The sequence below is a fragment of the Ischnura elegans genome, chromosome 1 (genome assembly GCF_921293095.1).
Source record: "Ischnura elegans chromosome 1, ioIscEleg1.1, whole genome shotgun sequence".
NCBI classification, from domain to species: Eukaryota; Metazoa; Arthropoda; class Insecta; order Odonata; family Coenagrionidae; genus Ischnura; species Ischnura elegans.
In genome coordinates this window covers 69,835,934-69,863,303 of record NC_060246.1, presented here as the reverse complement: position 1 = coordinate 69,863,303, position 27,370 = coordinate 69,835,934, and the positions used below count along the sequence as shown (strand labels likewise).

At 38.8% G+C, this 27,370-nt stretch overlaps 1 protein-coding gene across 2 annotated transcripts in view; it reads left to right on the top strand.

Moving 5' to 3' along the window:
• The window catches only part of LOC124162954 (puratrophin-1), a 1,076,650-nt gene that overhangs the window by 439,132 nt on the left and 610,148 nt on the right, over positions 1–27,370 (top strand). For both annotated transcript variants that reach the window (XM_046539729.1, XM_046539737.1), the window contains exon 3: positions 24,093–24,335. In XM_046539729.1, the coding sequence (XP_046395685.1) occupies positions 24,093–24,335 (243 nt within the window). The remainder of the gene's footprint in view (positions 1–24,092; positions 24,336–27,370) is intronic.

Genomic DNA, 27,370 nt, shown 5'->3' with positions numbered 1-27,370 from the left:
GTCTATACAGCTCTCTTACCTCTACCACACTTCCTTGTTGTCATAATTCATACCACTGTTTTGTTGGCTTTGTTTTTCAATGTTTTTTTTCGTTTTGAGGATGGTTATGACCAACGGTTAATTGCGTTTGGATCCAATTGGAGGCTCTTAGGTTTAGGGTCGCTTGCCATTTAAAATCAGTTGATCTGAGGGTGGCTTAACATCCTTGGTCCTGGCGTATTGTATGCAATACGTGGATGTTTGAATTTTTTCCCATTTGGCTATGTGAAATTTCGCTATCGCAACTTGTTGAGTATTTTTTGACAGATGACAGCATCATACAGAAGCATGATTAATTGAAACCGCTAATGTTGTTTGTTAACATCTATTTAACTGTAAAGCGTATAATTCAGATAAAAAATAACGGTAGGTTGATTTCGCTTGATTTCTCTTCCTCATCGAGGAATATCAACTGTTTTTCTTGCAGACTAAGTGAAATTTCGCTATCGCAACTTGTTGAGTATTTTTTGACAGATGACAGCATCATACAGATGCATAATTAACTGAAACCACTAATGTTGTTTGTTAACATCTATTTAACTGTAAAGCGTAGAATTCAGATCAAAAATAACGGTAGGTAGGTATATCCCGGGACTGAGAAGTTTAATCTTCAGCCTTCACCTCTTTCATACAGCTTTCTTGCCCGAACCACACCTTTTAGTTGTCATTATTCATACCACTGTTTTTCAACGTTTCTTACAGTTTGAACTTTGAAGATGGTTATGGACAAAGGTTCTCTGCGCTTGCATTAGAGGCTTTTAAAGTCGATTGCCGTTCAAAATCAGTTAATGACAGGTTCATGCTAGGGAATCCTTTAAAAATTATGCAATTCAGAGTAAACTTATAATGAATGGTTTCGTTAATTCCACGTAGAGTATCTCTGAGAGTAGAGTATATCCGATGCAATACGTCTTGTAATATGTAATACATCTTAGTTTGTGAAAAAATTGCCGGAAAGCGTCAAACAGTATTTCCGGAATTAGGTGAGGACTAAGGGCTTTTCTTTGTTATTTGGTAATAAAAATGTCCATATCCAGGACTAACTGTGGGGTGTGAGCTGGCGGAGGCTGCTCCGTGAAAAAATTGTCACCGCATTCTTTTCTAGAGAGAATATTTCCCCCTGCGTATATAGGCTGTCCATTGCACACTATTGCCGTGCGGGAGGCCTATAGTATCGTACGCTTCTGCATGATGTGGTTCTCCCTGGTTGGATTACAAACGGGGGGAGGGTTGGCGATTTAACGAAACCAATTCAGGCAATTTTGTGTGCCAGTAACATAGTTTTTGAGACAATTTTTAGTCTCGTATTACTGTCGTTCGGATTGCTCTTTTAAGTGCTTTTTTTGCTAAATCCATAGCTTCTTAGGCTTTGAAACGCACTTACTCATTAATTGCTAGATTGTTCCCATTTTCAGACTCTTGAATAAAATAAACGAATGACAGTTGAAAAACACTACCGTGTTGTTGATAATGTGATAGTTTATCGTTGTTGTAAAATTATGCTGCTGAAATAAAAGATTTGATAGAAACTACTAAATTTGCACTTGTGTAATTGGCCCTGGTATTGGATTCTAGCAAATTGTTAAACGAGAAATTATCGAATTCCTACATTTCTCTCGCTCGAAATTTTTTTAAACATTTACACCTAATTCAGTAGTGTATATTTTTTTCATAGTTACAAAAAAGTCATATGATTAATTGCATGTAGCGTGCATTACTTCAATTCCAACATTCACATTGCATTTATGGTGAAAGGGTGATATGTTTCTTCAACCGGTTTCCAATAATTTCTCTCCGCTCAACCATCAAGCGTTGGAAGATGTAGGGTTGGATGCGGGAGATGCAATAGCCAATCAATCGATCCCTTTCTCTTCCTCGTTCCCTCTGCCCTCTCCTTCATTTCCACTTCCTCCCGGCACCCTCTTGACTATCTCTTCGGCGTATCTCTCTCTTTCTTCCTCTCTTCTCTCCCTATCTCATTCCTACCAACTCATGTCTTGTGTGTCTCCCTTATACACCCACTCTTTCCCTCACCAACTCTCCACCATCCAGCCTATCCCTAGCCTCGCCTCTATTTTTTATCTACTTCTTCAAATTGTCATATTTCTTGCGTTTCTATTAAGGATAAGATGTTACCCTCCCTCACCTAATGTTTTTCCCTTCCACCTAATTATCGCCACTGATATTTCCTCTCTATGAAAGTCAAGCAATACTTATTTTTCCGATCTTCCTTCCTCAGCCGTTATTTTATCACATGCCTCACATATGTATTTCACCTTCTTCCCCTTTCTATTAACGTATTGGGTTTTTCATCGCTATAATTTAGTATTTATTCCTCCGTTTTGGAGAAATGAATTTTTAAATCAACTTTTCCTTTAAAGATCCGCATAAGAAGCATCGAATAAAATATTTCCTACACCTTTGATTGATGATTGAAGATAATGTAGAACATTTAAGGAACTTCTCATTATTATCATGATGGACATAATCGATTCATAATTTTCGTTATATAATTTTTACTCGCGAATTTCACTTTTTAATTATATGATTGGTTAATTTTTAGTAGTATTAGTATTTTGTTTTAGGGTGCCTCGACAACTAAGGTTAATATTTATTTTGGAAAACTTTCTCTTTGGTTAATTTTACTTTTTACTAAATACTTTTTGCACGGTTCATTTTAATTTATCCTTAAAGTTAGTATATATCCAATGCATATTTAGCAGAAAAATTGTACATAATTATCTTTTACTTCGCATTTTTATTCTTCAAGTTGTTATTTTTAGCAGCACATGACATAAGTTGAGCCCGTGCGCAGTCAGATAACATTTTCTGTGCAGGTTGAAGGATTAAAAGAAATCTCCTATCATATTTACAGCTTGCCAACGGTAATTTACGAATTGATACCGTAGAAAATATAAAAAGTCATATTGAATTAATAATTTTCACATTTATCTAAATGGTTTTAATTCTAGCGCTTGCGTTTTATTATTTATTTTCCTGTGTTAAAATCAATCTTTCCAAGCCTCGAACGAAAAAACCTTGATCAGGTCTAGGGGTTTACTAACTCGACCGCCCTAAATATATACTAACAGAAAGATTTGCTGTAAATAATATGTTTCGTGATGCTGTATTCCTTTATTTTAATATTATAAATTAATTTTCAATTTTAATTCTTTTATTGTACTCGCATTGCTTCAATGTCTCATTTGCGTCGTTCTTCTTCTCTTCTTTGCATTCTATTCTACGCACATGTTTTCTCTTTCATTTCCTCCTGCCACGCCCCTTCCAGTGTTCAATTCTTACCTCCGCTCGCCTCCTTTTTCCGCTTCACCTCCTTGTTGACTGCCTGCCTCTCTTCAATCTTTCACGCTTTCCCCTGCCTCAGTTCCTCTCATATGACTCCCTTTAACTTCTTGGCGCCACCGCCTCCCTCGAATCTCTCCATTTTCGTCCTGGCGCCGACGTTAAATCTCTTCTATTTCTTCGGAGCTCACATTTCCTCCTCTTTTATTCTTCGGTACATACTTTATTTTGTTTTCATTCTTTTTTCCTGAGCTACATAGTTTGTCTATGATCTCCCCCAAAAAAGCTTCTTAGGTAACAAGTTCTTAGACGGATACACTTTTAGTTTTACTTACCCTTACTTACGGATACCCATAACTTGAAGTAGTTGCTAATTTGCGGTTATATTACGCGTAATTTATTGTTAAGCTGGGGAATATCAAACTAGAGTGTAATGAATAATGTTCCTTTTCAAATATGCATACTTAAGGTGTGGTACGCCATCCTTCTAAACAAACTTTTTAAACAATACGAAGTTATCGAGTGTTGCTGTGTGCAATAAGAGTGTGTTTTGAGTTCAATGTAAAACACGAAACAATCTTCACGCCTTTTATTTGCATAACACATTCACATTTACACCGCAGTGGCAATACACCCACATTTCTTAACAGTGAGAAATATATGCACCCCTCTTCTTCAGCTTCTCTCCGTCTGCAACCCTATTTGTCCTTATTTACCACCACAGATAAAATCTTCAGGAATATATCCTCGAGTGATGAACAGACGTGTTCATCTTATATATGACACTTGCCTTTGGGGTGCATATCATCGAATCGCAAGAGAGGTTATCTCGTTCGTTCTGGTGAGAATTTCGAGTTTCCTAGTAGTACACTTCATCCCAAAGTGAGTTTGCTCCCGCCATAAATTCCGCCAGCGTCCCACGTTGTAGCTGGCACCAATCTGTCCTCATCTCCCTAAAGAGGATCCCTCGACAACTGAATCGCTACGGTCTCACGACGCCGGGAAAATTTGCGCCAATTCCCGCTCTTTTGTTGCCTTTCCCTCCCATCCCTCAAAGCTCGTGCTCCCACTTGGAATTCCCTGCGTTCCTTCCACCACTCAGATCCTCGACTCTCTCGCTACCTTCACGCTGAGGGAGATTTGTCGGCTTAAAATGATTAGGATAAAAAGCACACCCTTCCAATTCTAACCTCCAACCCCTGACAATTTCGTGCCCCATCTTCCTTTTAACGGGGGTGAATTTATCGTCGGCGCGTGGGTCAGAGAGTCTTAGCAAGCTGTTAGGACGAGAAATCTTTCCCAGGGATCAAAGGCTAGTCCCTCTCTTCTTTAGACGGAGTCGTTAAGTCTTCTTTGTAGCCTTCCACATCTTCTGAATAACACTCCTATGATGACACCAAGACTCCTGATGGTATTTATTTTCAAACTTATGCATGTATTTGTTGGTATATTTATTGGTATATAGTATACATTCATTCATTAACGTTGCAAAATATCTACTAGAAATCATATAAAAAGCATGGCCTTAAATTTCTTAATCATACCTTATTACAGACACTAAAATTGGTGTAACCTCCGCATTTGGTATTTGGGATTTCTATTGATAAGCAATATTTACCAAGCAGCCGTTAATTTCCCTTTATGTTTCAAGTTTAGGCTCATTTGAAAACAAATTGTAGAAAACTGTGGTCGAACACCGTCACTTTCGGGTTTTATTGTTTATTTACCTTCTGTAGGTATATCTTGTGATAAAATCGAAGAGCATTATTTATCTACAATTTATATTGCATGATGCTTTATTTACCCTCAGTTTGATGCTATTCATGACATTAGTTATAAATATACAGACGATGAAGACCAGTGTTTCCATGATTCACTACCGCCAACCCCAAATTTATTCCTTCTGCACTGGGTGCATTCTCCCCAAACCTCGAAATCGGCTTCATGTGGGCATATTGTCATTATTTCTTTATTGTTTTAACTTATTAAAAAAACTTCTCAAGCGAAAAGTAAACCTCTCATAAACATAAAACGAATGTATTTTTTTTAAATATACTGCTATAATTTTCATATCTCTGTCTTAAAGAGCCGTAACAATTTTTATTCAGCCCAATGTCATGGAAAAACTACCAAGTAAAATTAAAGTGCAAGGAAAACCTATGGGAATCTCTATGCATATTGATCGATAGAATACCGTGGAAAACGCAAACTGGTCAACTCCCACCCTATCCGTATGACGTCAAATTCCCTCTCCTTTCGTTTGACTTTAACCGATGACTTAAGCGTCGCAGTCCCATCTTTTAAGACTGCCTCTTTGCCCACTGCGGGATAGTTCCTTCGACGGATTTGAATTTTAAATTCGTGGCCTAGAAAGCCTGTTATCCCCGCGTCCCCTCACTGACTCCAGCCAAGATGCGGGTGATGGTGGAAACATGGCATTTGGAGTAGATTTTCGTGACGTGGAATGTTTGTGTTCATCCGCACGACAGGGTTTGGGGTAAGGTCTTTGCGATAACGGTACAATTCCAAGGTCAGGAAACCAGAGTTAGTTGCTTTGGGACATTTAAATGTAAATGTTTATTAAACACCGCTATCCCCATCCCCGGAATTTATTTTACTCCGGTAAATACTCTCAGTATTAATCAGGGTTAATACTAAATTTAATATATCAGGAAAGATAGCTTTACGAGGAACACTTTACAGTAAGTTTATGAATAACCCCGAACTTTCCGCATTCCCAAGTTCAATTTATTCCATCAGTTCGGAACGAGGCATATTAGTATTATTTCTATCGATGGACCGTTAACGAGCTTCAATCCCACTGGAAGAGATATCATCCTAGAAATCCGTATTTACTGCCGGGGCGTTAACCTGTGATACCACCTTGTCATCATCTGTGTTACTTGACTAATCGCCATGGTGGACTGTCAGCACGTGCTAACTAACATACACCTCAGTCTCCCACTCAGTAGGCCTTATCTATTGTGCCTTTGTCCCCTTCCCTCCATTTGTTCTTCATCTTTCTTCTTTACCTTTTCCTACTTCAAAACCATTCTATTGATAGACAAATAGTATCTGTTCTCCCTAGATCTTGAAGCGGCGTTTCAGTTCAATGCAAGGCTGACAGGCTGACAAGAAGAGCTTTCTTCTTTTTTTCCATGTATTTTTATGGAGTTTTATTCGTTATTTTCGGAAACTCAATTTACTCTATGCAGCAAATATTTTCTGCGAATTTTTCAGTTCCCACATAGAACGCTCCTAGCTTTCTTCCATAACTTTTATTCTTATATTTCTCAAGATTTTCCAGAATATTCTATGGTAATCATTTGTTCTTTACATCTCGCGTTGCAATGAAAGTGCCCGGTAAATTTCCGAATATTGTAGATTTGGATGAATCTGGACGATTTAAGTTGCTTACTATGCTTGATAGTACTTGATAGTACCTAGAGTTCTTCACCAAAGTATATCACCTTCATTCCATTTTCCAATAGTTATTATTCGGTTTTCAATCCAGAAATACCTGATCACCCTGTAAGTATATTCTTTTTTATAGACATGATAACCTTGAGTAAAAAATTGGTACACAATTGTCGAGAAAACCAGATGGATAGCCATGAGAATATTATAATTTTTCTTCCGCTCTCTCTTTAACGGTGTTTTCGTATTTATCCGCGTCAAGCTTGTTTTCAAACGTCCCTCACCATCTGTTTATTCTGGCTAGGACCCGTAACTTCGGCTCCAGATCATCTATCATCTACATTGCTTTGACCTTAACGACTTGCACTCCTCTCCCGTCCCTCGTGAATGCTCACCCACTTTCCTCGTCCACTTCCGATTATCCGCCATTTATCGTCACACTCGTCTCCGCCTGGAAGGAAAAGACGCATTCCCCCTCGCCCTTTTAACAACTGTCATAACTCTCTCCAAAATTTGGGGACCTTCTCTCCTGCTATGCCTTGCTCGTGCCTAAGCACTTCTCTCCTCCGAAAGACGAGCGCCTCACGTCTTGCTTTAATCGTAGGCAAATGCATACGTGCGTCATCTGAGGATTCTAGCAACGCCTGGGTGACACCTGAATGCGGAGTCAAATAAATGGACATTTTTATAAGATAGCAGATCATGTTGGGTTCTGAAAATTGACGTCACGTCGCTCGCACAAAAAATCATGATATTCATATTTTTTTCCATGCATTGTTTCTTGACCGTACTTTTCATGATTTTAATGCGCGCACGATATATTATAGTGAATTTTTCGGTACATTGTAGGTATCATATCGCGATGTACGATTTGATCCATCACCCAGGCCTTGCAGACCAGGCAAGCGATCCCCTCACACTCCAAAGATCCTCCATTTTCCCGGACCTAGCCATGGCGTTCCCATTTCGGTCTTCATATTGAACCGTTTCCGCCTGATTAAGCACGACATGGCACCGTACTTCCTATGCCCATTAATTTCTCTGTCTCCCTTAGCGCATATGCCTCTCTCTCTCTCATCTGTCGTCTACTCGTCTAGGCTCGAGTCTTTCTCCGCTCTGCGGTCTCTCTTCCTCGTCTTACCCCGCCCGCGATACCCCTGTCATCTCCCGGGAGAATGCTTTCAGTTCCTCCGGCGAGTATATTGTATGGCGCCCTCTCTCCAATGGTTGTCACGAAGGCCGTGCGCGTGAGACCGTGGAGTGACTTACGGAGCTCGTACAGGGCCTTGCGGGCGGGTGCTTTAGATGATGATGGTTTTTTGCATGGTCTGTCGTGCAGGAAACGCGTGAGCCCGCGGTACGTTTTATAATGCTCTTGATTTCATCGTTCTGGTGCATTTCGTTTCTTCTGATGCATTTCGCGAATGTGGCGTGGTTAGGTTATTCCGTGGATTTATCGCCATTTCCATGGGGTTGGTAGATTACTCAAGCTGCTTTGGGTACCCGTAGATTCGTGATGATTATTTCCTATACCCAGTATTTTTGGGACGAGTTCACAAATGACTCCTTCATAAGGAGCACCAGTGTCCAATATGAATATCCAATTCTGACTTAAATGTAATGGAAGCTAAGTAGGGTGCAATTGGGTTCCCTAGCTTATTTATGAGGTGAATTCCTTTGCCATTTCAGTTGTGTTGTTGAGCACTCCATCTTGATAAATATAGTGTTTATAGCTATTTCTATCAACTATTGCGCTTATTTGGTTAACAAACCAAAACTTTAGCTGCTAATTGTCCCTATTTAGCGCCCAAAGTGTTTTGCAGCATACACCAGAAATTGAAGTGCATCACATTTTTTGTAAAATTAATTCCATTTTGTGTTATACTATTAATATATTAGGTTTTGTATATTTTCGCAGACGCGTAAATACTTGCACCAACCTGATTTTCAAATTTCTCAGCGGAATTTTTGAGCGTAATTGAGGTTTATACAGTGCAATTATTATTCATATTCGTTGCAAAGTTCTTTTTGTGTCCGTCTGATTTATTTTTTCAATGCTGTAATAGACTCCCTGGGTAAAATACTCAGTTACCCATTATGACGATACGCGTGTCGTGATAGTCGACTTTCTATTGTATCTCAGTACATCACCGATGTCACAGGTAAGCTGTTGCTCCTTTCTCTTTCTCTTTCTTGTGCACATTTTCTTTTTAGTCCGTGTTCTCTTGAGAACAACTCCTCCTCCGCGGTGGCTTCTTATAACCCCCGCCGTTTATCTCTTTCCTGAGAAAAATGCGCTCTCGTCTCTGTCTCATTGTTTTCTTCTTTTCAACCCCAACTCATTTCCGCCCACTTTCACTCTCCATGTTTCCAACATCTTTCTCCCTTTTCTGTTCTCAACTGCCCACGCCCTAAACCCTGACCAACCCCTTTACCGTTTCTCCGTCCTACATCGCCTTCGCCCGTCATGGACCCAACCAAACAGTTAATGAAAATGAAATTTTCCACTGCTTTTAACCACATGTAACCAGATTTGAGAGGAACCACACGGGTCATGACCTCCCTCAATTATATCTAAGACTTTTAATTTTTATTTGTACAATATTTTTTTTATTCTTTTAAAGGAGATACGACTACAAGACTCAAATGTGAGAGAAGCTTGAGTCGCAGTTTTTGTAGAGCGTGAATTGAAAAATCAGCGATTTTGCTATGCACGATAAGTCCGGAGGGAAGAATGGTGTGATTTTGGATTTTTCCAGCTTCAATCATCTTGGTCGCCTGCGCAAAAGCCTAGTACAGCACCTGTTTATGATCACTCTGAGAGTTCACCAATTGTCTCGGGTCAAAATTTAGGCGACTGTATTCGTGAAACCCAACTCTCCCTGCGGCATTAACTGAACAGGCATACGGAGTGACCCGTTCAACTGCCATTATCATCGGACGGTTGAAGGGTAAGACGTCAGCCTCCAACCCTGGAAACCGTCAAATTAGCCGACCAGGCAAGCAGAGCATATGTGGACGCCCCGTCAATAAGTTCTCCTCCTCCCTTTAAACCTCCTCTATTCGCTATCGCGAAGACATCGAATGATCACTCAAAATCAGTCGCCTGCATCTTGCCCTCGTTCGACAGGAATCAGGAGTTTCTATCCCTGTTCCTAAGAACCAAATGTGATGAGTTTGGAGCGGTAACGGGGTGCATTTAATTCTTCTGCAGCTGTGTTCGCACCCCTCCAGATACCCTCGATTTGGATGGAGGAAACGCATAAATATGTGCGTCATTTAAGGAATTGTACGTCTCATGTCTTGTAGCCGAACTTGGATCCATACACATGGCGAAATTATACCAAAACAGAACGTTTTGTGCCCTGAAAATAATTTTTTTGAAAAATCAATCGATCACTTGTTCAAAATTTTAGAATATACTTCTAGCTATCATATGATAAGTCTTATTCCTACCCTCCAAGCTGATTTCTAGAGCTTTACTAATGATACAATGTCATGCATTGTGACGGAATAACTTAGGTGTGCCTAAAATGAAACGAGGATATATACGGAGATATATTTCACTCTGGCAGTTATTTCCATGGAATAAATCTTGCATTGAAAATTAATATCCCTAAGGGCCGGTTTTATAATGTCTGGTTAAACTGGAGTTTAAGCTAAGCGTCGGTTAAGTCCCAAAATTCTGTTTTATAATCGATGGTTAAGTCAAATCTGAGCGTTAAAGTGGTAGTCAAGCTAAACCATGGATTTCCCTTGGGTAAAAGGTTAACGTGAAGTTTAAATTGTTGAAAATGGCGGATGTTTTGAAATGCTGAAGTACCCTACGATAATATACGGAAGAAATAATCGACCAAGCGCAGCATCCTCCGTTTTTATCCGTATCTACGATATCAGCAATCAATTTCCAATATTTTTAGCACCATACTAGCAATTTAATAAGTGAAATATTTCCATAAGACCGGTGATATATCCGGAACGGACCACTGTTTTCATGCTATTCGACGTATTCTACGGTTGAGATCTAAGATCTACGGCTACGAAATCCTTACAAACATCTCAAGTTTGATAATAATCACCATCCAATAAATAATATTGTCTATTCTATGGACTGCAGTCGGAGATCGTGTGCCAAACCCCTGAAAATGTTGAAGTTATGCAATATTTGTGCCGGTGTAGGAGTTTGTTATGATTTGTGCCAGCCAAGTGAGTTGATGAAAAATATTAGAATTACATATCGGAGAAAAAGAAGGAGGTGTAACAGGAGTGTAGGTATAGAAATCTGTTATTACCTGGTTTTGCTGACTTCATCAACGAATTTAAAATGTGTCGGTGTTTACAAAGACAGTTTGAATTAGAAGAACAGCCAAGTTTCGTATTTGGCAATCGAAAGAGAGAAAAAGATCGTACTTACTGATTGCATTCTGATTTACTAGCATTTGATGTCACTATAGAATTTATAATAAATTGTGAGGATATATGTTATGAGGTGAAAGTATTTTCGTATTTCCTTTTCCAAAATATATGTTTGTCAAAGTACTACAACAAAAATTGTAGGTAAGTCCATTAACAATATCTGGTGTACGGCTTGGTATTTCTTGGAGATAAATATGTAGGAATAAGTGAGGCAAGTGAAAGATTGCGTGAAAAAGAAAGGATTTTGCACGTTTCGTACGTAATGTATACAAGATACTGTTTGAGTTTTCTTTGGAAGCTGAGAAAGGCACATTGATGCAACCAATACAGCTCGTTTGGGTAAAAAAGTAAGAATGACTGATTTGCTCATAAGATGGTATGACATATTAATGAATTTGTTAGGCAAATGAGCCTTTAGAGTGTGGAAGTTTACTAATTATTGTACTTTTTGTGACTAAGTAATGACCTCTCATTATTTTGATAGAAAAAGATTTGGAAAGGCACCGTAAGCAAGAGAAGTCTTCTCGTCTCTGAGTGTTCTAATGTGTAGCCTTCAACGGAAAAAATTGCGACTTTATTGCCTAAGTGCTGTTCGTAGCCAAACACAGGTTATGTACTATTAAAACCTCCTAGCAAATTATCTACCATCAAAAGTAGCTTCAGAGCTATAGAATCAGTGGTGCATCTACCATCAAAAGTTGTTTCAGAGCCATAGAATCAGTGGTGCCCATCTAGAACCTCATGTTAAAATATAAGAGTGCCAATTTGGTTACCAATACTTATCTTATTTCAGGTTTGAATATTTTAATATAGTGAAAGTTAACAATTCGATACCTTATCCTGAAAATGTTTGGTTTTATTCCACACATTTGAGTCTTAATTCAAGGAGAGAATTTGGACCCTTGCACCTGAAGACTCATGGAACATGAAAGCCAGATTAATCAAAGAAATATTATTTTAAGGTTCTTAAGCATTGCCTGCTAAGGGAATATATTTATTGAGGTTCTCAAGCATTGTCTGCTAAGGGAATGTTTGAAACAATCAAAGTCAGTTGTATTTCTTACAACATTGAGCCAGCTGGGCTACTCTTGCTTGCTATTGGGGAAAGCTGTTGTCTGTGTACATATGTATTTGCTCATGAGGTTGAATTTACAGGAAATGACTGCGTTCACCACCATTCCATTCGTTATTTTCCATGCTTATCAGTGACCACTGAAATTTTTTCATCGATAAGCTCTTTCAAAGTATCTTGTATGATGTTGGGCTAGTTGGAAGTTCTTCATATTAGTAAAATTAGACATTGCAGTATTTCCACTGAGTTTTATTATAATAAAATCAGTGGAAATATTGCAATGTCTAATTTTACTAATAACTCTTTCAAAGCCTTAAGTGGGATCCTTGGTATGGTTTCTTCATAAAATATTAACCCTTACTACTAATTGTCGACGTTTAACTAACTAATATGTTTAATAAGTCTTCAAAGGATAAGTGAGGACATATTCCTATAACAGCCAATTTACATCACATATCTGGTACACTCATTAGTTTCTTGGGAGTTCGATCCCATACGTAGCTTTTATTAATTTTTTCATGCTCCATCCATTGAACTGTCACTAATGAGTACATACGTTCAAAAAATCAATTAGGTATAATATCATCAACACTTATAATCATGCATGACTAGATATCTCATTCCAATACTTACTGTTAGAAGTGATCTACTCATTAAGGTTGACGTAGTTCTTTGTAACATACATGGTTATTCCATTTATTCCACAACCATTGTCTCCCTGCCCTTGCTTGTTACTCAAAATCCTTACCTTAATCACTGTTGTCAGCATTTCAAGCTTGATATACACTTCATCTACATCATTTATATCTAATTCATCTCCTGCAAAAATTCCCTCACCTCACTTAACAGGTCTAGCAATTCCTACTTCCTTTTCCTCTGTCAATATTATCTATACATTCCTGTATACCTCTATTCTTATCCTCCTTCTGGGTCAAAAATACCAGTTCCATGGCAAACCTTACTCCATGTATCTTAACCAGACTTCTATTTGCACTTTGGTATTATGATTTTCCCTTTAATTCTCCTCTTTTTATTTATTCCAAGGATTATCTCTGTCTCATCTATCTCGCTCCAATCTGCATCACTAGAGATATATTTTAACATGCATAGCTGCAACGTATGTAATGAGAAACAGTCTATGAGAATGTTCATGTCACAAAGGCAAATTTCTTAATAGATTTATGAAAGTGGAGTGGATGCAAGGGAAATTGCTTCTATAATCACTTCATACATAGAACATGGTATGATAAAATTCTGTGGGGAAGTGGTATTATTGCATTTATGATAATGGAAGCACATACGTTAATTATAAGTGAGTGATGTCAGTGTGGTGATTTAGAGATTACTTGGTACAGCATTCAAAAGGATATCCCCCAGAAGTAGGTAGTAAAAAAATAACTTAATAACTTACTGTGGCGCCATGTAACAACATAATTCCATTGAAAACCCATATCCCAAAAAGACAGTTGCAATGAAGGAGTCATCATGATGGAATCCTTATGCTTTGCATTTGATACAAATAAATTCTTTAAATGCTATATAAATAACAGTATATTTGTACAGTGACGGATACATGGGGGGGGGGGGGGCTAAGGAGGGTTTCCAATTTGCTCCCCTTGGGTATCATCCACTTTACACTAGATAGAATGGTGGTTTATTTCCAACCCCCACTACAGCTGGAATTTTAACCTCACCTAGTCCAACCCCCTTGTCCCTATCCTGGATCCACTACTGTCTTTGTATAATTTAGTACTCTGCTAAATATTTAAAACATGTTCAATGAAAGCTTCATATTTTGTGGGCTGAGAATAAAAGAAAATATCTATCACATGTATAGTATAGTATTCATAAACACCACTGAGAGTTGAAATTTAATGATTTCATTCTGATTAGATATGTTTTTTGACAGATTTTTTATAAATTGAACCCAGCAACTTTAATATCTTTGCACCCCATCTCTTTTCCTTAAATCTTAAATACAATACAAGCCTTTGCTGTTGATTAGATATGAAGTTAGTTATGTTAGCACTTAAAACTTATTCTTACACAAGGTTTGCAAAAATAGTATTAACATAAAGAATAGATCCCCCATCCCAAGCTATGAGCCAAAAAGAGTTGCAATATTTGTTACAGATGCATATTTTTATAACAACATGCAGCCTACTTGTAAAGTATGAAAGGTTTGCTGCAAACTGTACATTTATTTAATAATTGGATAGCAGGAGCCCTTGAAGTAACTGTGGTAGGGTTATGCATAAGTTATTCAAACTTTATTCATTCTTCTCTAATTATAATTTTTGACTGTGAAGCTATGTTCATAATCAGTGATTTCTGAACATCCATTCAATTTAAAATGGCAATGAATACATTCTCAATGGCATTACCATAAAGACTCACAGTCATCCCTATTACAATATCTACTACACTATTGACAGCCAGTATCAAAATATGTTTCACTTTATACTTCAATGGTAAGGGCTACTTGGTGTCATGCAATAGATTTTGGTATCTCTAATGAAGAAATTTAAACTTAGTTCTGTCCCTTATTGAAAATTTATTTGCCAGAGATTATGGATTTCATGAAACATATTGCTTCTTAACAGTATATGTATATATATAATCATAAAAAAGATGAGATAATTTAAAGTTATGAAATATCTGCTAGTAGCTGACAATTATATGGCTCAATTCTTTTCGTGTCTGTAACACGAGTGGCACATGGCTGAATATACCTCCTCATTGTGAAAATTTTAATAAAACTGAAAATGCTCTATAAAAACACAAAAATCATCAAAGGAATTACCATGAATTGATCATAACAATGACATCATTGTGACAGGAGCCTCGTTATCGTTTTGATGAACACTGATGAATTTTTCTATAAGACGGTGGTTGGTTATAAAGTCTGTTATTTAAATTATGGCCATGGTGAGTACTTTGAAAACGGGAAAGGCTTTGATTATTCACAACTAACAAGTTGTCCCTAATTCCGTAGGGAACGCAGAGATTATGATAAATTAGCGTAGGGGCCATACTAACGCTTAGAAGATATATCTTACTGCAAAAGTATGATTAAAATTTATCGTCATTATGATTACATTGTAGCCTCAAAATGTTCGTAAAATCGCTCTGGTGGCCTACTCAATAGAAAACCATTTCGATTGGTTTAACAATACAAATGAGAATCTTCGTTCTCGTTTAATAAGCACAAACAAGGTTAATTTACCACTATTTCTTGCAAAGGGACTCCACCTTGATTCAATCCATTAACAAATAGTAATTCATTATACAATTAACACTTGTACTTGCCAAATATTCACAAATCGAGGCGAGTATTTTTATTTTAACGACACACTGATGATTGACCATAAGATCGTCAACGATTAAAACCGAAAATATTGGCGTCATCTTCGTTTTCAAAGCTAACCATCACTTCAAAACAAACGTAAACAATTCTTTCACCACTCTCCAACTCGATTTTTTTCAATTTTGACTTTCGTCTGTTTCACTTTTCGCGATCAATTGTTGGTATGAGAATTACAGTAGCTGCGCTTTCCTCTCGTTAAAGTTCCCATCAGCCAACCGGCGGTAGGATTTGCTTTATAAAACACAACCTCTCGTTAAACTCCACGTTACCGTAATCTCCACGTCAACTTAACGTGAGGTTTAACCAGACATTATAAAACCGGCCCTAAGAGTGTTCTTGCTATATTATTAAGCCGTGTTGATGAGTTACTCTGGTCATATCCTTCTCAAAATTGGCTATTTTACGTTTGAAGTAATTCATTAAATGAATTGTAAACTTTTAGTGTCGTCAGGAAAATTCAATTGGTAGGTATGATTTAGTTTTACTTAATCGATATGGAGTCGGTGGAAAGTGAATGAAGTCGTCTGGCTTCTCAATAGGCATTCTTTTAAGTCAATGAACTCCAGGGCGTATGCAACTCCACCTACTTCCCACTCCACGCCTTTCTCGTCCACCGTAGTTATTATAACCTTTTGTGCTGATCTAAATGTGTGGTCCCCGCCCATAACGACTGCGGTTCCGGGTTTACCTGTGAGCTCGTCGTCTTTTTCTTGGGTATTCTTCTCAGTCATGTGTAAGTGTTAAAGCGATCTTGTTTACAGGTTTTATCCGAGGTAATTAGTGTTTATTAGATTAAGTCATTGCTATTATTATTACCCTAAAAAAAGTGAGCCTGGCTACGATCATCTACCGTTATTACGCAATGAAGAAATAAGGGATATTATTACTTGTTATTTAATTGTGCTATCTGTAGATTCCTAAATATGAGTCTTGTGACTTAATTCCGCTAAATTGTCTGTGAAAAAGGTATTCATTAATAAAATGAAATCACTCTGTCAAGAATTAATGTAAGCGTCTCTGACTGGCAATAATTTCAAAACTCCCAACGAAACGAACTGATTTTTACGTTCAACAAGCGGTATTCGAGTAAGTGCTTCAGATTGGAAAAGCACAAATTTATTATATCTTATACCACTGCAACTCCATATATTTTGTGCATTTTTTAATTAATTTCTACATTGATCTTCACTCTATACTTGTGGCTGTGAGGTCTCCTACCAGTGCAACTAGTATTTGCGGCACCGATACCCAATGCATTTTTTTTAAACTATCCTCCGAGTACGCGATACGACACTATTATAGTGGACTGTATTTTGTATATACGCCGGGAGTCCCACACTCTCCAAATTACCAATCACCTGAATGCCGGTCTACCGTCAATGGCTGCCTCGACTCGAGACCATTCCGACACGACGACATATTCACTACTCCAACTTTCACGGCCAACAACCGGGAACACAATAACTTTAAACAATCACACCCTCGCAGTGGCGCCGACTCCGTGGGGCCTGAGGGGGCCCGAGCCCCCTCAAAGATTCGTTTGGGGGGGCGGAGCCCCCTCAATATTTCAAGAAAATAATTAAGTTATATTATGCTTTGTGAAATCACATAAATATGGTGATGGTTTTCCGGGTTTACACCGCGTTGATTCATGTTTTTTCATGAAAACATGAATCAACGCGGTGTAAACCCGGAAAACCATCACCAATCAACTAACCGCGGAAGCCTCCGTAATAATCACATAAATATATTTGTTATTTTTATTTCCCATGTTTGACGATAGTTACCTTTTAAAATAAATTCAACAATGTGTGTTGAAACAAATAATTGTAAGGTTAAGCAGGTTAACTGAATCAAGTGGTGTGAATCATAGTAGTGTTTCGGTGCTGCGACACACTTTGAATTTGACCTCTTCCCGGGGCAAGACCTCCGATATGGGCCCCCCCAATATTTTTTATAAGTTGGCGCCCCTGCACCCTCGCCCACTCGGGCGCACGCAAACAACAAGTGAGTGGCGATTTTGGCATAGGATTCCCTGTGACGCGAACACTCCGTATTAACGATTGGCATGCTGTAGCATCGTCTTCCGGGAGGGGAGTTTATGTATTGGGCGGAAAAAAAGAAGAGTTAATTTGCAAGGACTGCTTAGCTCACTTTTTGCTCGAATAAAATGTGAGCGAAATTGAATGATTATGCATTCAACGTTATTTAAAAAATTATTTTTTTAAATGGTTGTATCGCTTCATTAAGTACTCGATGTCAGCATATGTAATTCAATTCCTGACTCAAATTTTTTTCGCTTTGTTTTCGGGCGAGACCACCCATAAATTATAATTTCACGGTCTTGAATTATTACAGTTTTCAGGTTCGTAAATCTGAGGATCAAGTTCAACAATTAGTCACGCCCATCTTTTTATTCTCAATCCTCCATTCACCCCCATAGTATTTGCGAGTACTCGAGTAAACCATCTGTCATAAGCTCCCCCATGCGTCCTCTGTGTCCCACGGTCCACTCCGTTTCCAGCACTTGCGACGAATTTAATCGATTGGTGCATGCTCTTTCTTTCCCCTTCCCTCACCTCGTCGCATTTCAACCCCCGTCCGAAAAATCTCCATCCATCATCAGCCCTCCGTGGAAACGCGTCTTCTCCATGAGTGGGTACACACAGCATAAAGTCTCCCCCGTCACAACGTGGTTTCCATGGGTACCGAAATTAGTCGCGGTCTCTTTTTTGTGAGAGTGGGCGACGGTTTCTAGGGTCCTCCTCTCTCTCTCCCTCCATTTTGGTTCTCTATCTTTGTGTCTCGCTTTTCTATTGTTGTCAAACTGTTGTGCCGCTACTTCGTTATTTTTGTGATGCAAAGGGGAAATATTTATCGTTCGCGAATTAATGAAGGTGAACCGTGTTATTTTGCTTGCCTTGTGGGAGCAGTTTGCGACTTTAGGTGCCAACTTCATACGGAAAATAATCAAAATTACTTGCCACATCTAGAAACAGTTCGTTTCATAAATGAGTGAATTGAACTGATGCACACGGTAATGGATAAAAAGCGTTAGAACTAACTGGAAACAAAAGCAAAATTACACAAATAATTTGAAAAAAATAATATTTTTAAACGTGCCCAGTGAATCGCCGATCTTTAATAATTTGTTGCTTTTTTTGAAGGTGAGGGTGCTTTGAATTGTAAACAGGAGTATCAAAGTGTTAAAAGGCTCTAGAAAATTTTTGGGGTGATAAAAAAATGTATCATAATCGAAAGTAAATAATTTTTTTCCAATGTAAAATGTCACTGACCCTGATATTAATTAGTACACAATTTTAACTCAATGATATCAAAAATTTGAAAGTTGAAATGAAATTTTATCTTGATCTGCACTTGAACCTGGATTCTCTAAATTTGGTCTAATTGTTTTAAACTGTTGAATCAATTGCTTTAAACTGTTGAAGTTTTACTATATGGCGTGGTGGTGCCTGAAAAGTATATCCAACCATAATAAGCGTCACTCGGTTGAATTAATCAACATTAATGTTACAAACATTTTTATAAATGGATTTAGCGGAAATAAAAATCATTTCAAAATAGCAGTATATTGAAAATTGTAATGAAGGAAGTGGAAAGCATTTACAAATTGTTTGAAGGTTATTTTATGAGCTTCATCCGTTTTTCAAGCCAGTTAAATACATCGCATATGAATATGTATTAACTACTAAGCCAGAGAGAATTGAAAGACCACCTACAATCAGTCGAATGTCGGCCATCGAAATGAAGTTTTCGATACGAGTCATCGAGAACATCACAATTATCATATCACTTAATGAATGGGCTCCGGGGTCGATGCTTCCCTCCCCGTTTGCTGCCAGTTCACTGGTGGCCTCGTCCCTCCCTCACTGACGATTACAACCCGTTTTTTTCGGCGGTCACGGTCATTTCACGGCGAAGGGATTTTAAAAAGGGATAGCCAGAGGATGAAGAACTTGGGGATAGACGGCAGGGCGAAGGGTTTGATGCATTGGGAAAGGGAGGAAGATGTGGGTGAGGAGAGTTAGAATCCTCTGATAAGCCTCCCACACACGCACACTCATGTACACACATTCACACGCACTCATCATGATAATCATCAACCCAATATCTATTCATTCCCCGCTCTGCACGCATGGATACGTGCATCTCCCCCTCACCCTCCCAGGACGCTCCGGAAAATTAAGGGGTTGGCGCAGTCTGGAGGGGTCATCAACCCGCCCGCACCCAATTTCCCTCTCGAACTATCCCTCCTCCCCCTTCTACCGAAATAAAACCCTCCCCCATCCCCGTTCTCACAGGATCACCCCGCGTGCATTCTCTCCCCCATGGCTCCATCCCTTTAAGCCGCCCCCGCAGTCTTTACAGCTCGCCCTCCTTCCTTCCATCTTTTCGGCCGTCAATCAAAACTTCCGCGCCAAATCCCCCCTTTCTGATTCGTGGGCTGCGTGATGGATAACTCTCTTTCTGGTGTGTTGAAAACACTCCTAAACATCTCTGCCTATACCTGCCAATACAAAATTAAATTATTTTTGTCTGAATGTAGCAATTAAAATTTGTGGTCTTTTATCACTACCGTTCATTTACCTTTATTCAGGAATATTACCTGAAATTCATTTTGTAAGAAAAACCATCCATCCCCTAGAGGTATCGCAGTAAATTATTTAATGTTTGGTAATTACCTCCAAAATTCATATTCATTTAGCTTTCCTCTGATGAACGTATACATACACCTTGTTCTTAGGCCGATTTTCCCGATAGTCCATCATCGAATGTACTTTAATAAATGATTCAATGAGCTGTGAACTACATTCTCAACGCGTTATGTAGAAATTAAATTAGATCCCGACATGTAATACGTATTTTACACGCTATGTATTTATTCCATTCGTTGATCAAAAAATGAATTTTTTTATCATACTGAATGTGTTCATGCTACAAGCCCTACAATATGACCGCGTGTTTTATAGGTGTCATCCTCTAGTGCGCTCATAAATAAAATAAAAGACGAAAGAAACACAGAAAGTATTCTAAGAGTTCGTAGAAATAAATACGATAATTCAGGCATTCAACTAACAGTCACACAATTACACCAGCTGGTGCACCCGTGGTGAACATCTATACAGACTGTCCCACAGGTCGTGGGCCTCTAATTTTAGTAACTTCACCTCGAGCAATATTAATGAAAATCGGCGTACTTATGGGGAAAGGTCCTTAGTTTTGTTGAGTGTAAGCAAAATTTTACAATTTTGACTTTATGGCCTCACAATGTATAAATATAAGGTTTTACATACAGCATTCATTTATTGTAAGCTGAGAATTGAAGAGGCAGGGAGCATTGTTTGGTAAATAAATCTGAAAAAATGTAGCTCAGACTTGATGTGACGTTTAGGATAAATACTGTGCGTTCAGATTCGATAATGAAAAAGATCCAAGTAAGGATTCGATCAAATTCGGGTTCGACCCATCGCTAGTCACAACGTGTGTTGGTTTTAGGCGGGCGGACAATAGGTGAGCTATTTCCTACGCGCATCGGAAAGGGAACGATGCTGTGTGTGTGTGCTCTTGTCCGGAAGCCATTTAAGGAGCGTGCCAGGTCTGTCCTGGGCCGGAGTGTGACGTCCCTTCCTCTCCATCCACGTCCCCACCTGCTCCATTATGACTATGAGGTGCACCGGCGGCGGGCGGTGGATGAGTCATCCGCGGGCGCTTCACGCGGTCTGGAGCCGTCAGTCGCACTCAAATGGAGCGTAATCTTGTGTGACAGCCCGTGAAGCGGTGCCTTTTCTTTCCATTGCCTCACCCTTGTACACTACCTGATCCGTAGCCTTTAACAGAGGTGATCTTTGATGATGTGAGACGAAGTAAAATTGAGGCTTCATCCTGCATCTTCTCCTAAAAGACATTATTTATTTGCATTTCGTCCTTATTTGTTTGATATGACTGAGGCTTGGCAATAAATTACTCAATGTCTTGGCCTCAAATTACTTAAACACGTACGTACACGTACAGGTTTTACCTACTCCCTTCATTTTAAATGCCGGAAGGATTATGTGCTCTAATATGTGGCCCAATGGCATTTATTAAATTATCTTGCAAATAGCTTTCCATGTATAAACCCTAAAAATTTAACGAACAAATTAGATTTTACCCATCCTTTTAAAACGTTGTAGTAATTTTTTTTCAATAAACCGATATGATCATATAATTCACAGTTTTTGTCATCACAACAAGTGTAATATCACCCTCCTCCTAGTATAGTCAGTGCCGAATAAATTTGACTAACAATTTTATAAGCTTAAACTTCACACCGTGAACTGTAATTGTTGTATACTAAATGGCATGCCACTGTCCATTTATAGCAAAAAATGCAACAAAAGAAATGATCAGTCTTTTTAATGGGAAGAGTGATCGTGTTGTTACACATACATTTATTATAATAAATAACTTATTCTTAATTACAATTTATGTGTTTGCCAGTTCGAACTTATTAACATTTTATTTAATCCTTGGAGCAAGAATCTTCTGCATGAGTTGGTTTTGCTGTACAATTAAGGGCTTAATCATTTTACAATGATAAACCTATGCAGTCATCTAGATAAGCATATACCAAAGAATTCGGCTTTAAAAATCTTGCAATTCTCATTTCTGGAATTGGTAAGTGACTGGATAATATCATTTGGTCCTGATAATATCCAGAATTTCATTCCTCTCCAGCATCCCATCCGCTGATAACATTGCATAATTTAGTGTACGTTTCGTCACGTACCGGGTGATCATTTTCATCGAACGTTTGTGCAACCGCAGTTTTCGATGGTTGATAAGCTTTTCCCGGCAGAAATTTACGTCTCACGTTTCCAGCTGGTGAAAGAGAAACGAATTGCGCAATTAATCAGAACACGGACATGAGGACAGTTGCCCGTGCACGCGGAGGAGGTGACCGATTAGTGCACGCGTATGAACCTTTTCAACCATGGCTTTCTTCCACGGGACACACGAGCGTAATTCCTATTCATCCCGGATCGATATCTTATAAATGGGTCCTTCAGACTATTAAACGAGAGGGCGTGCCAATCGAATCCCTCCCTTTAATAGCAAAACTCCTTCGAAACTTTCATCTGCAAATTACATCCGCCTGGCTTCTTTTTGTTTCGGTGACGGGAGAAAATTAATTGGCAAACTCAATCGAATTGTCAAGTGATACACTTTTGCTTTTAAATACCTCAGACCTTTCCTCCCATCTCTTCGCGAGAATTTTCGCCGAGCGCTTTTCATTTATTTCGCGAAGGCAATCCAAATTATATCTCGATCATCTTTGATAGCGGCGCAAAGAATGGTTAATTAAGCTTGAGAAGCGCATGTTTTGGGTCCGATGAACCGCGTCGTGTTGTTCATTTGCTTTCCGTCCCACATGTTTAATCTCTGATTCTAAATCAGAGGTGTGCCTTTCCATTAGATGGGGAGGTATTCAAGTGCAATTTATGCTTGCGAATTAGAGATCAATTGATTAGACCTGATGAAGGTATCATAGGTATTGAAATGACAACTTGCTTTTTGTAAGACCCAGAAGAAAGAATTTAATTATTCCCCATCATCACTGATTGCCTTGTTTGTAATTTATTACTCACTGTCGACTGGAGTTACTCCTGCGCTTTTTTACCTTCTGGAAATGGCTTTTTCAATCTGAATAAAATATCATTCTAATTTTTCACAGATAATTCTGCACCTAGTGTATAGGCTGTCCCACCATTCCTATATTTTAAGTCCATTATCCTTACGTCTAATACGTTCGAATCTTTGAAATCGGGCACTTGAGTGGAATATAAAGAAAATTTAATTACTCCTACCTGATTTCCTGGCTCATGGCAAACAATTTTAGAATGCTAGCCTGAAAAAAACCTTTCCCCATGCGCAGTGACGAGAATGCATCTAGACGTAATGAAATGGAATGAACTTCTTTCGCAACTGAGAAAATTGTGTATCTGGAACGAATTAAAATGGCGACTGATTTCCAAGTTTGGAAAGCAAATTGGAGATGGATGTAGTCGAGATTTGATCAGTGGCATGACCCTCTTGATAAAAAATTACCATGTTTTAGGAGGAATAAAACAAGTTTTTAAAAATTACATAATTTGCAAGCCAGGCGTTACCTACATACAACTTTCGACTTTCCAAGAAAATCAGAAGTCAGCTCACAATCTGTGGAAAATGGTAACTTTTTTTTTGACCCACTCGTTTTTATGTATTTAAATGAGTTAAAAATTTATGAATATTTTATTCAGATTGAAAATACTATTCAGTCCAATTACATTGATCGAAAATTGTTACCATGAATGGAAATTAATGATTAGCTTGTCCCACTGTGTAAATATTGCGTATTGGTTCATGAGCTCTTAATTACATGCCATGTGATTAATCTAATATTTTTATCTCCGTCTGTCTTCCTTCTATTCCCAGGGCAAGGAGGACGTCGCGGGGCTGGTAGACCTGCTTCTGGTCCCCATCTACATCGCGGCCGCTGCAACGGACGGCAGTGCCCCAGCGGCGGCCGCCGTTGAGGCCATCCGTCGGGTGCTCGTGCGACAAGCGAGGGACGTGCTCGTCTGCTCCTTCCTCGGCGATCTCAAGAGGTTCCGCGTCGAGTTCTGCCTACCAGCCGCGAAGGTACTGCAAAGGGTCAAGAGCTCCGTCGTTGACGAGGTGAGTACAATGGGTTCCTGAGTCTTAAAAAAATTACTGCGGAATCTAGCATCTAAAAAAAACATCTTTGTATTATTCCTCTTATGGGTTGGTTTCCCATTTGTTAGGCCGTTTTACACAGGGCACGTAATTTCGCAGGTTGGAACTGCATTTATTTCTATTTTTGGCGTGCAGTTGCACGAATTCTTGAGCGAAATCAGAAAGGGGCTATTTTTTCCATCTTGCATCCATGCATTCTCGCATGCGTTCTAACAATTCGCCGTTTCACACGATTACAATTTTGACTTTGCCTTCGTACGTACGTCAGATTGTGAAGTTAAATGTGCCGTGTAAAGCAGCCTTTTTACACTGACTCAATGGTACAACCCGCAGGTTGATATGGTTGGATATGGGTGGAGCTCAACCCAGACTAAGCTACAGGCGTTTAAGTATTACGCTTCAGGGTGACGGCCTGATTCCCTTCCCTGGGACACCTCGAACTTCGAGGTTTTTGTTTTTAATGTCGAAAGGCTGCACCCGAGATTTGAATCCGAGACACTTCGATCGGTTGCTTAATGTTCTACCCACTGGGCGGATTACAGTGTACGATATCTGTAAAATTAGAGAAGGATTGAAAAATAATTCATTGCATTTACGCGCTCAGTTAATTCCATAAGTTGCAGGAAAGTTCGAATTAGTGTTCGGAAATAATCACTTCAACTTCAAATAATATTTATTTTCAAGCATTTATACCACATTTTTAAAGTATATTTTGATGACAAACCATCCGTATTTAAAGTTAAATTTACGCTCTATAAGCTTCTTACTTCGCAATTATTCCGCCATTACCGCAGGTTAGAAACTAGCATATAAGTATAAAATATAAAGTATAACGTTGAATTGAAATTTCAATTTCTATATTTACTGACACTATAGTTTCCGTTGGCTTGTTATAGTACATAATAATTTTAATTGTGTAATTTTATTTTGCCTCAGAAAACCCATTTCTGACTATTTCACTGAATGCTAACTAACTTCTTTGCCTCTCTGCTTGTTTTACGTCTGGTCTTCTTTCAGGCGATATTTACAAAGTTTCGGCAATCGTTTAGCAAAGTGATCTGCGCATGTTCTTTTACAAGAAATGGGTTCCCTGACGCTGGTCCGATGAGTCCAAATGAATGAGCCTTCAGGCACTCCTTGGCTTAACCACTTCGTTCCTAATAGGCAGAGTACTTTCTTTTGGGTTCGTTACCAATCTCATATCTACGGGCTTACTGACCACCGTTTTAGTGGGATGGATGTCGACTCACTGGAACCCGATACGTGTCGTGAGTATATCGATGACCAAGGCGATCGATAACTTCCCGGACTTGTCAATAGCTGCCCCTCCGTGAGTTCTCTAGCGCCGTCGTGAGTCTTATCGGTCAACGGAATCAGTGATCGCTATTGGCGCCGAAGTGAAACTGCTGTTCCCATGTACGGGAGCAAATTTTAATTTTTCACGGCTAACATTTGTAGGGAGCCAAGGGATAGGGTCATAAGATACTTGTTTCTGCGTGCGTTTGCAGAGACCCCCTACCGTATTAATCAGTGAGACTCTCTACCGTTTGGCAATCGTATATTATTTGATGGGAAATCTTTGTGAGTTGGCTCATTTTCACGCAAAGTTTTGTGTCATTTATTGAGCAGAGAGTAAAAGTTGTGCAAAAACTACCATTCGACCCTTACATCTACTCTCAAGCTCACTTGTGGTGAAAAAATTTCCCTGTGAAAAAAAAACATTTTTCATGACCTCGACTCAACCCTCGATTGCCTGCATATAATGTATCCTTGTATAAGTAAATTGGATCGAATTTGAGGTTTCCTGCTTTAATTTTTTGCGTAAGTGAAAAGTTTTCTTCGAAATTTCACGGTAAATTTATTAATAATTCTTATATAATTTTTTTTAACTTTAAGCAGGCCTCGTACACAATTATTTGAACTTCAGAACAAAAAGATTTGGGTGTCTTACGAAATATATATTGGTCCTAAAATCATCACGCAACTCTTAGATGAATATAATTGTACAAACCAGAGAATATTTATTTGACCACCATTTCATATTATGTTGCTCAGTAACATCTAGATTCGCTACATCTGTTTAAGAGTGTCTTTGTTGGTCTCAGTTGACTGAAAACAGGAAACAAGAGAAAGAAGAGATGAAAGGGAGAACGTCACTTCAGTGGTCTCAATCTGGTACTGGATGAAAAGGGGATGATGATTCACGGGCCATTGATGCTGTTATGAATTTTTCAGGCTTCGGTTATTCGCGCAACTTTTCCACTCCTGGGGTGTAGGAAGGAATTAGCATACCAAGTGAGTCATTTGAATAAATTACCCCGGTCTTTCGGTCTCAATTTCAGTTGTTTCTTGATAAGCATTCCCCCCTCCTTTCATTTCTCCGTAAATGGTTGCAATTCGATTCGGCGCTGAGGAAGAGAGAAGCGCGCCCTAGTCGTTCTGTTAATATCGTGACCGGCGAAGTATGCCGTAATTCCTGTGTGGGTTCTCTTCATCCGTTAAAAAAATCGGAGATCTTGGTCTTAAACGAGTTTTTTCCAAACCCTAACTTCAGCCTATTCGACTCGATCCGTTTTCCCTCTGACCGTGCAAACGACTTTAAGATGCGGTTTATCGAATCAACACTTCCGCGGTGCGTGTGAGGTCCATTTCCTCCAAACTGAGGGTATTCATTTCAGTAAATTACCCGGGAAGGTTGACTTGCCCATGCAACACTGAATGGAACTCGGAAGTTTTATTTTGATATCGAATCGCATACGGAGTAACTTGCCTACCTCTTTCTGAATAATGAATTTGAAGACTTCCTGATAGTTTTTTCGGCGCGTGGGGTCGTGGCAATGTCAACAACTGTAATCATGCAGCTTAATTAAATTTCATCAATAGAATCATTCAACGTCATAGATTGGAGTATTGAGATAAGTTGGTACTTATCTTTTGAGCTACATATTTGAATTTTAAACTAAAATTCGGGCGTAATTCATTTGATAATATTACTT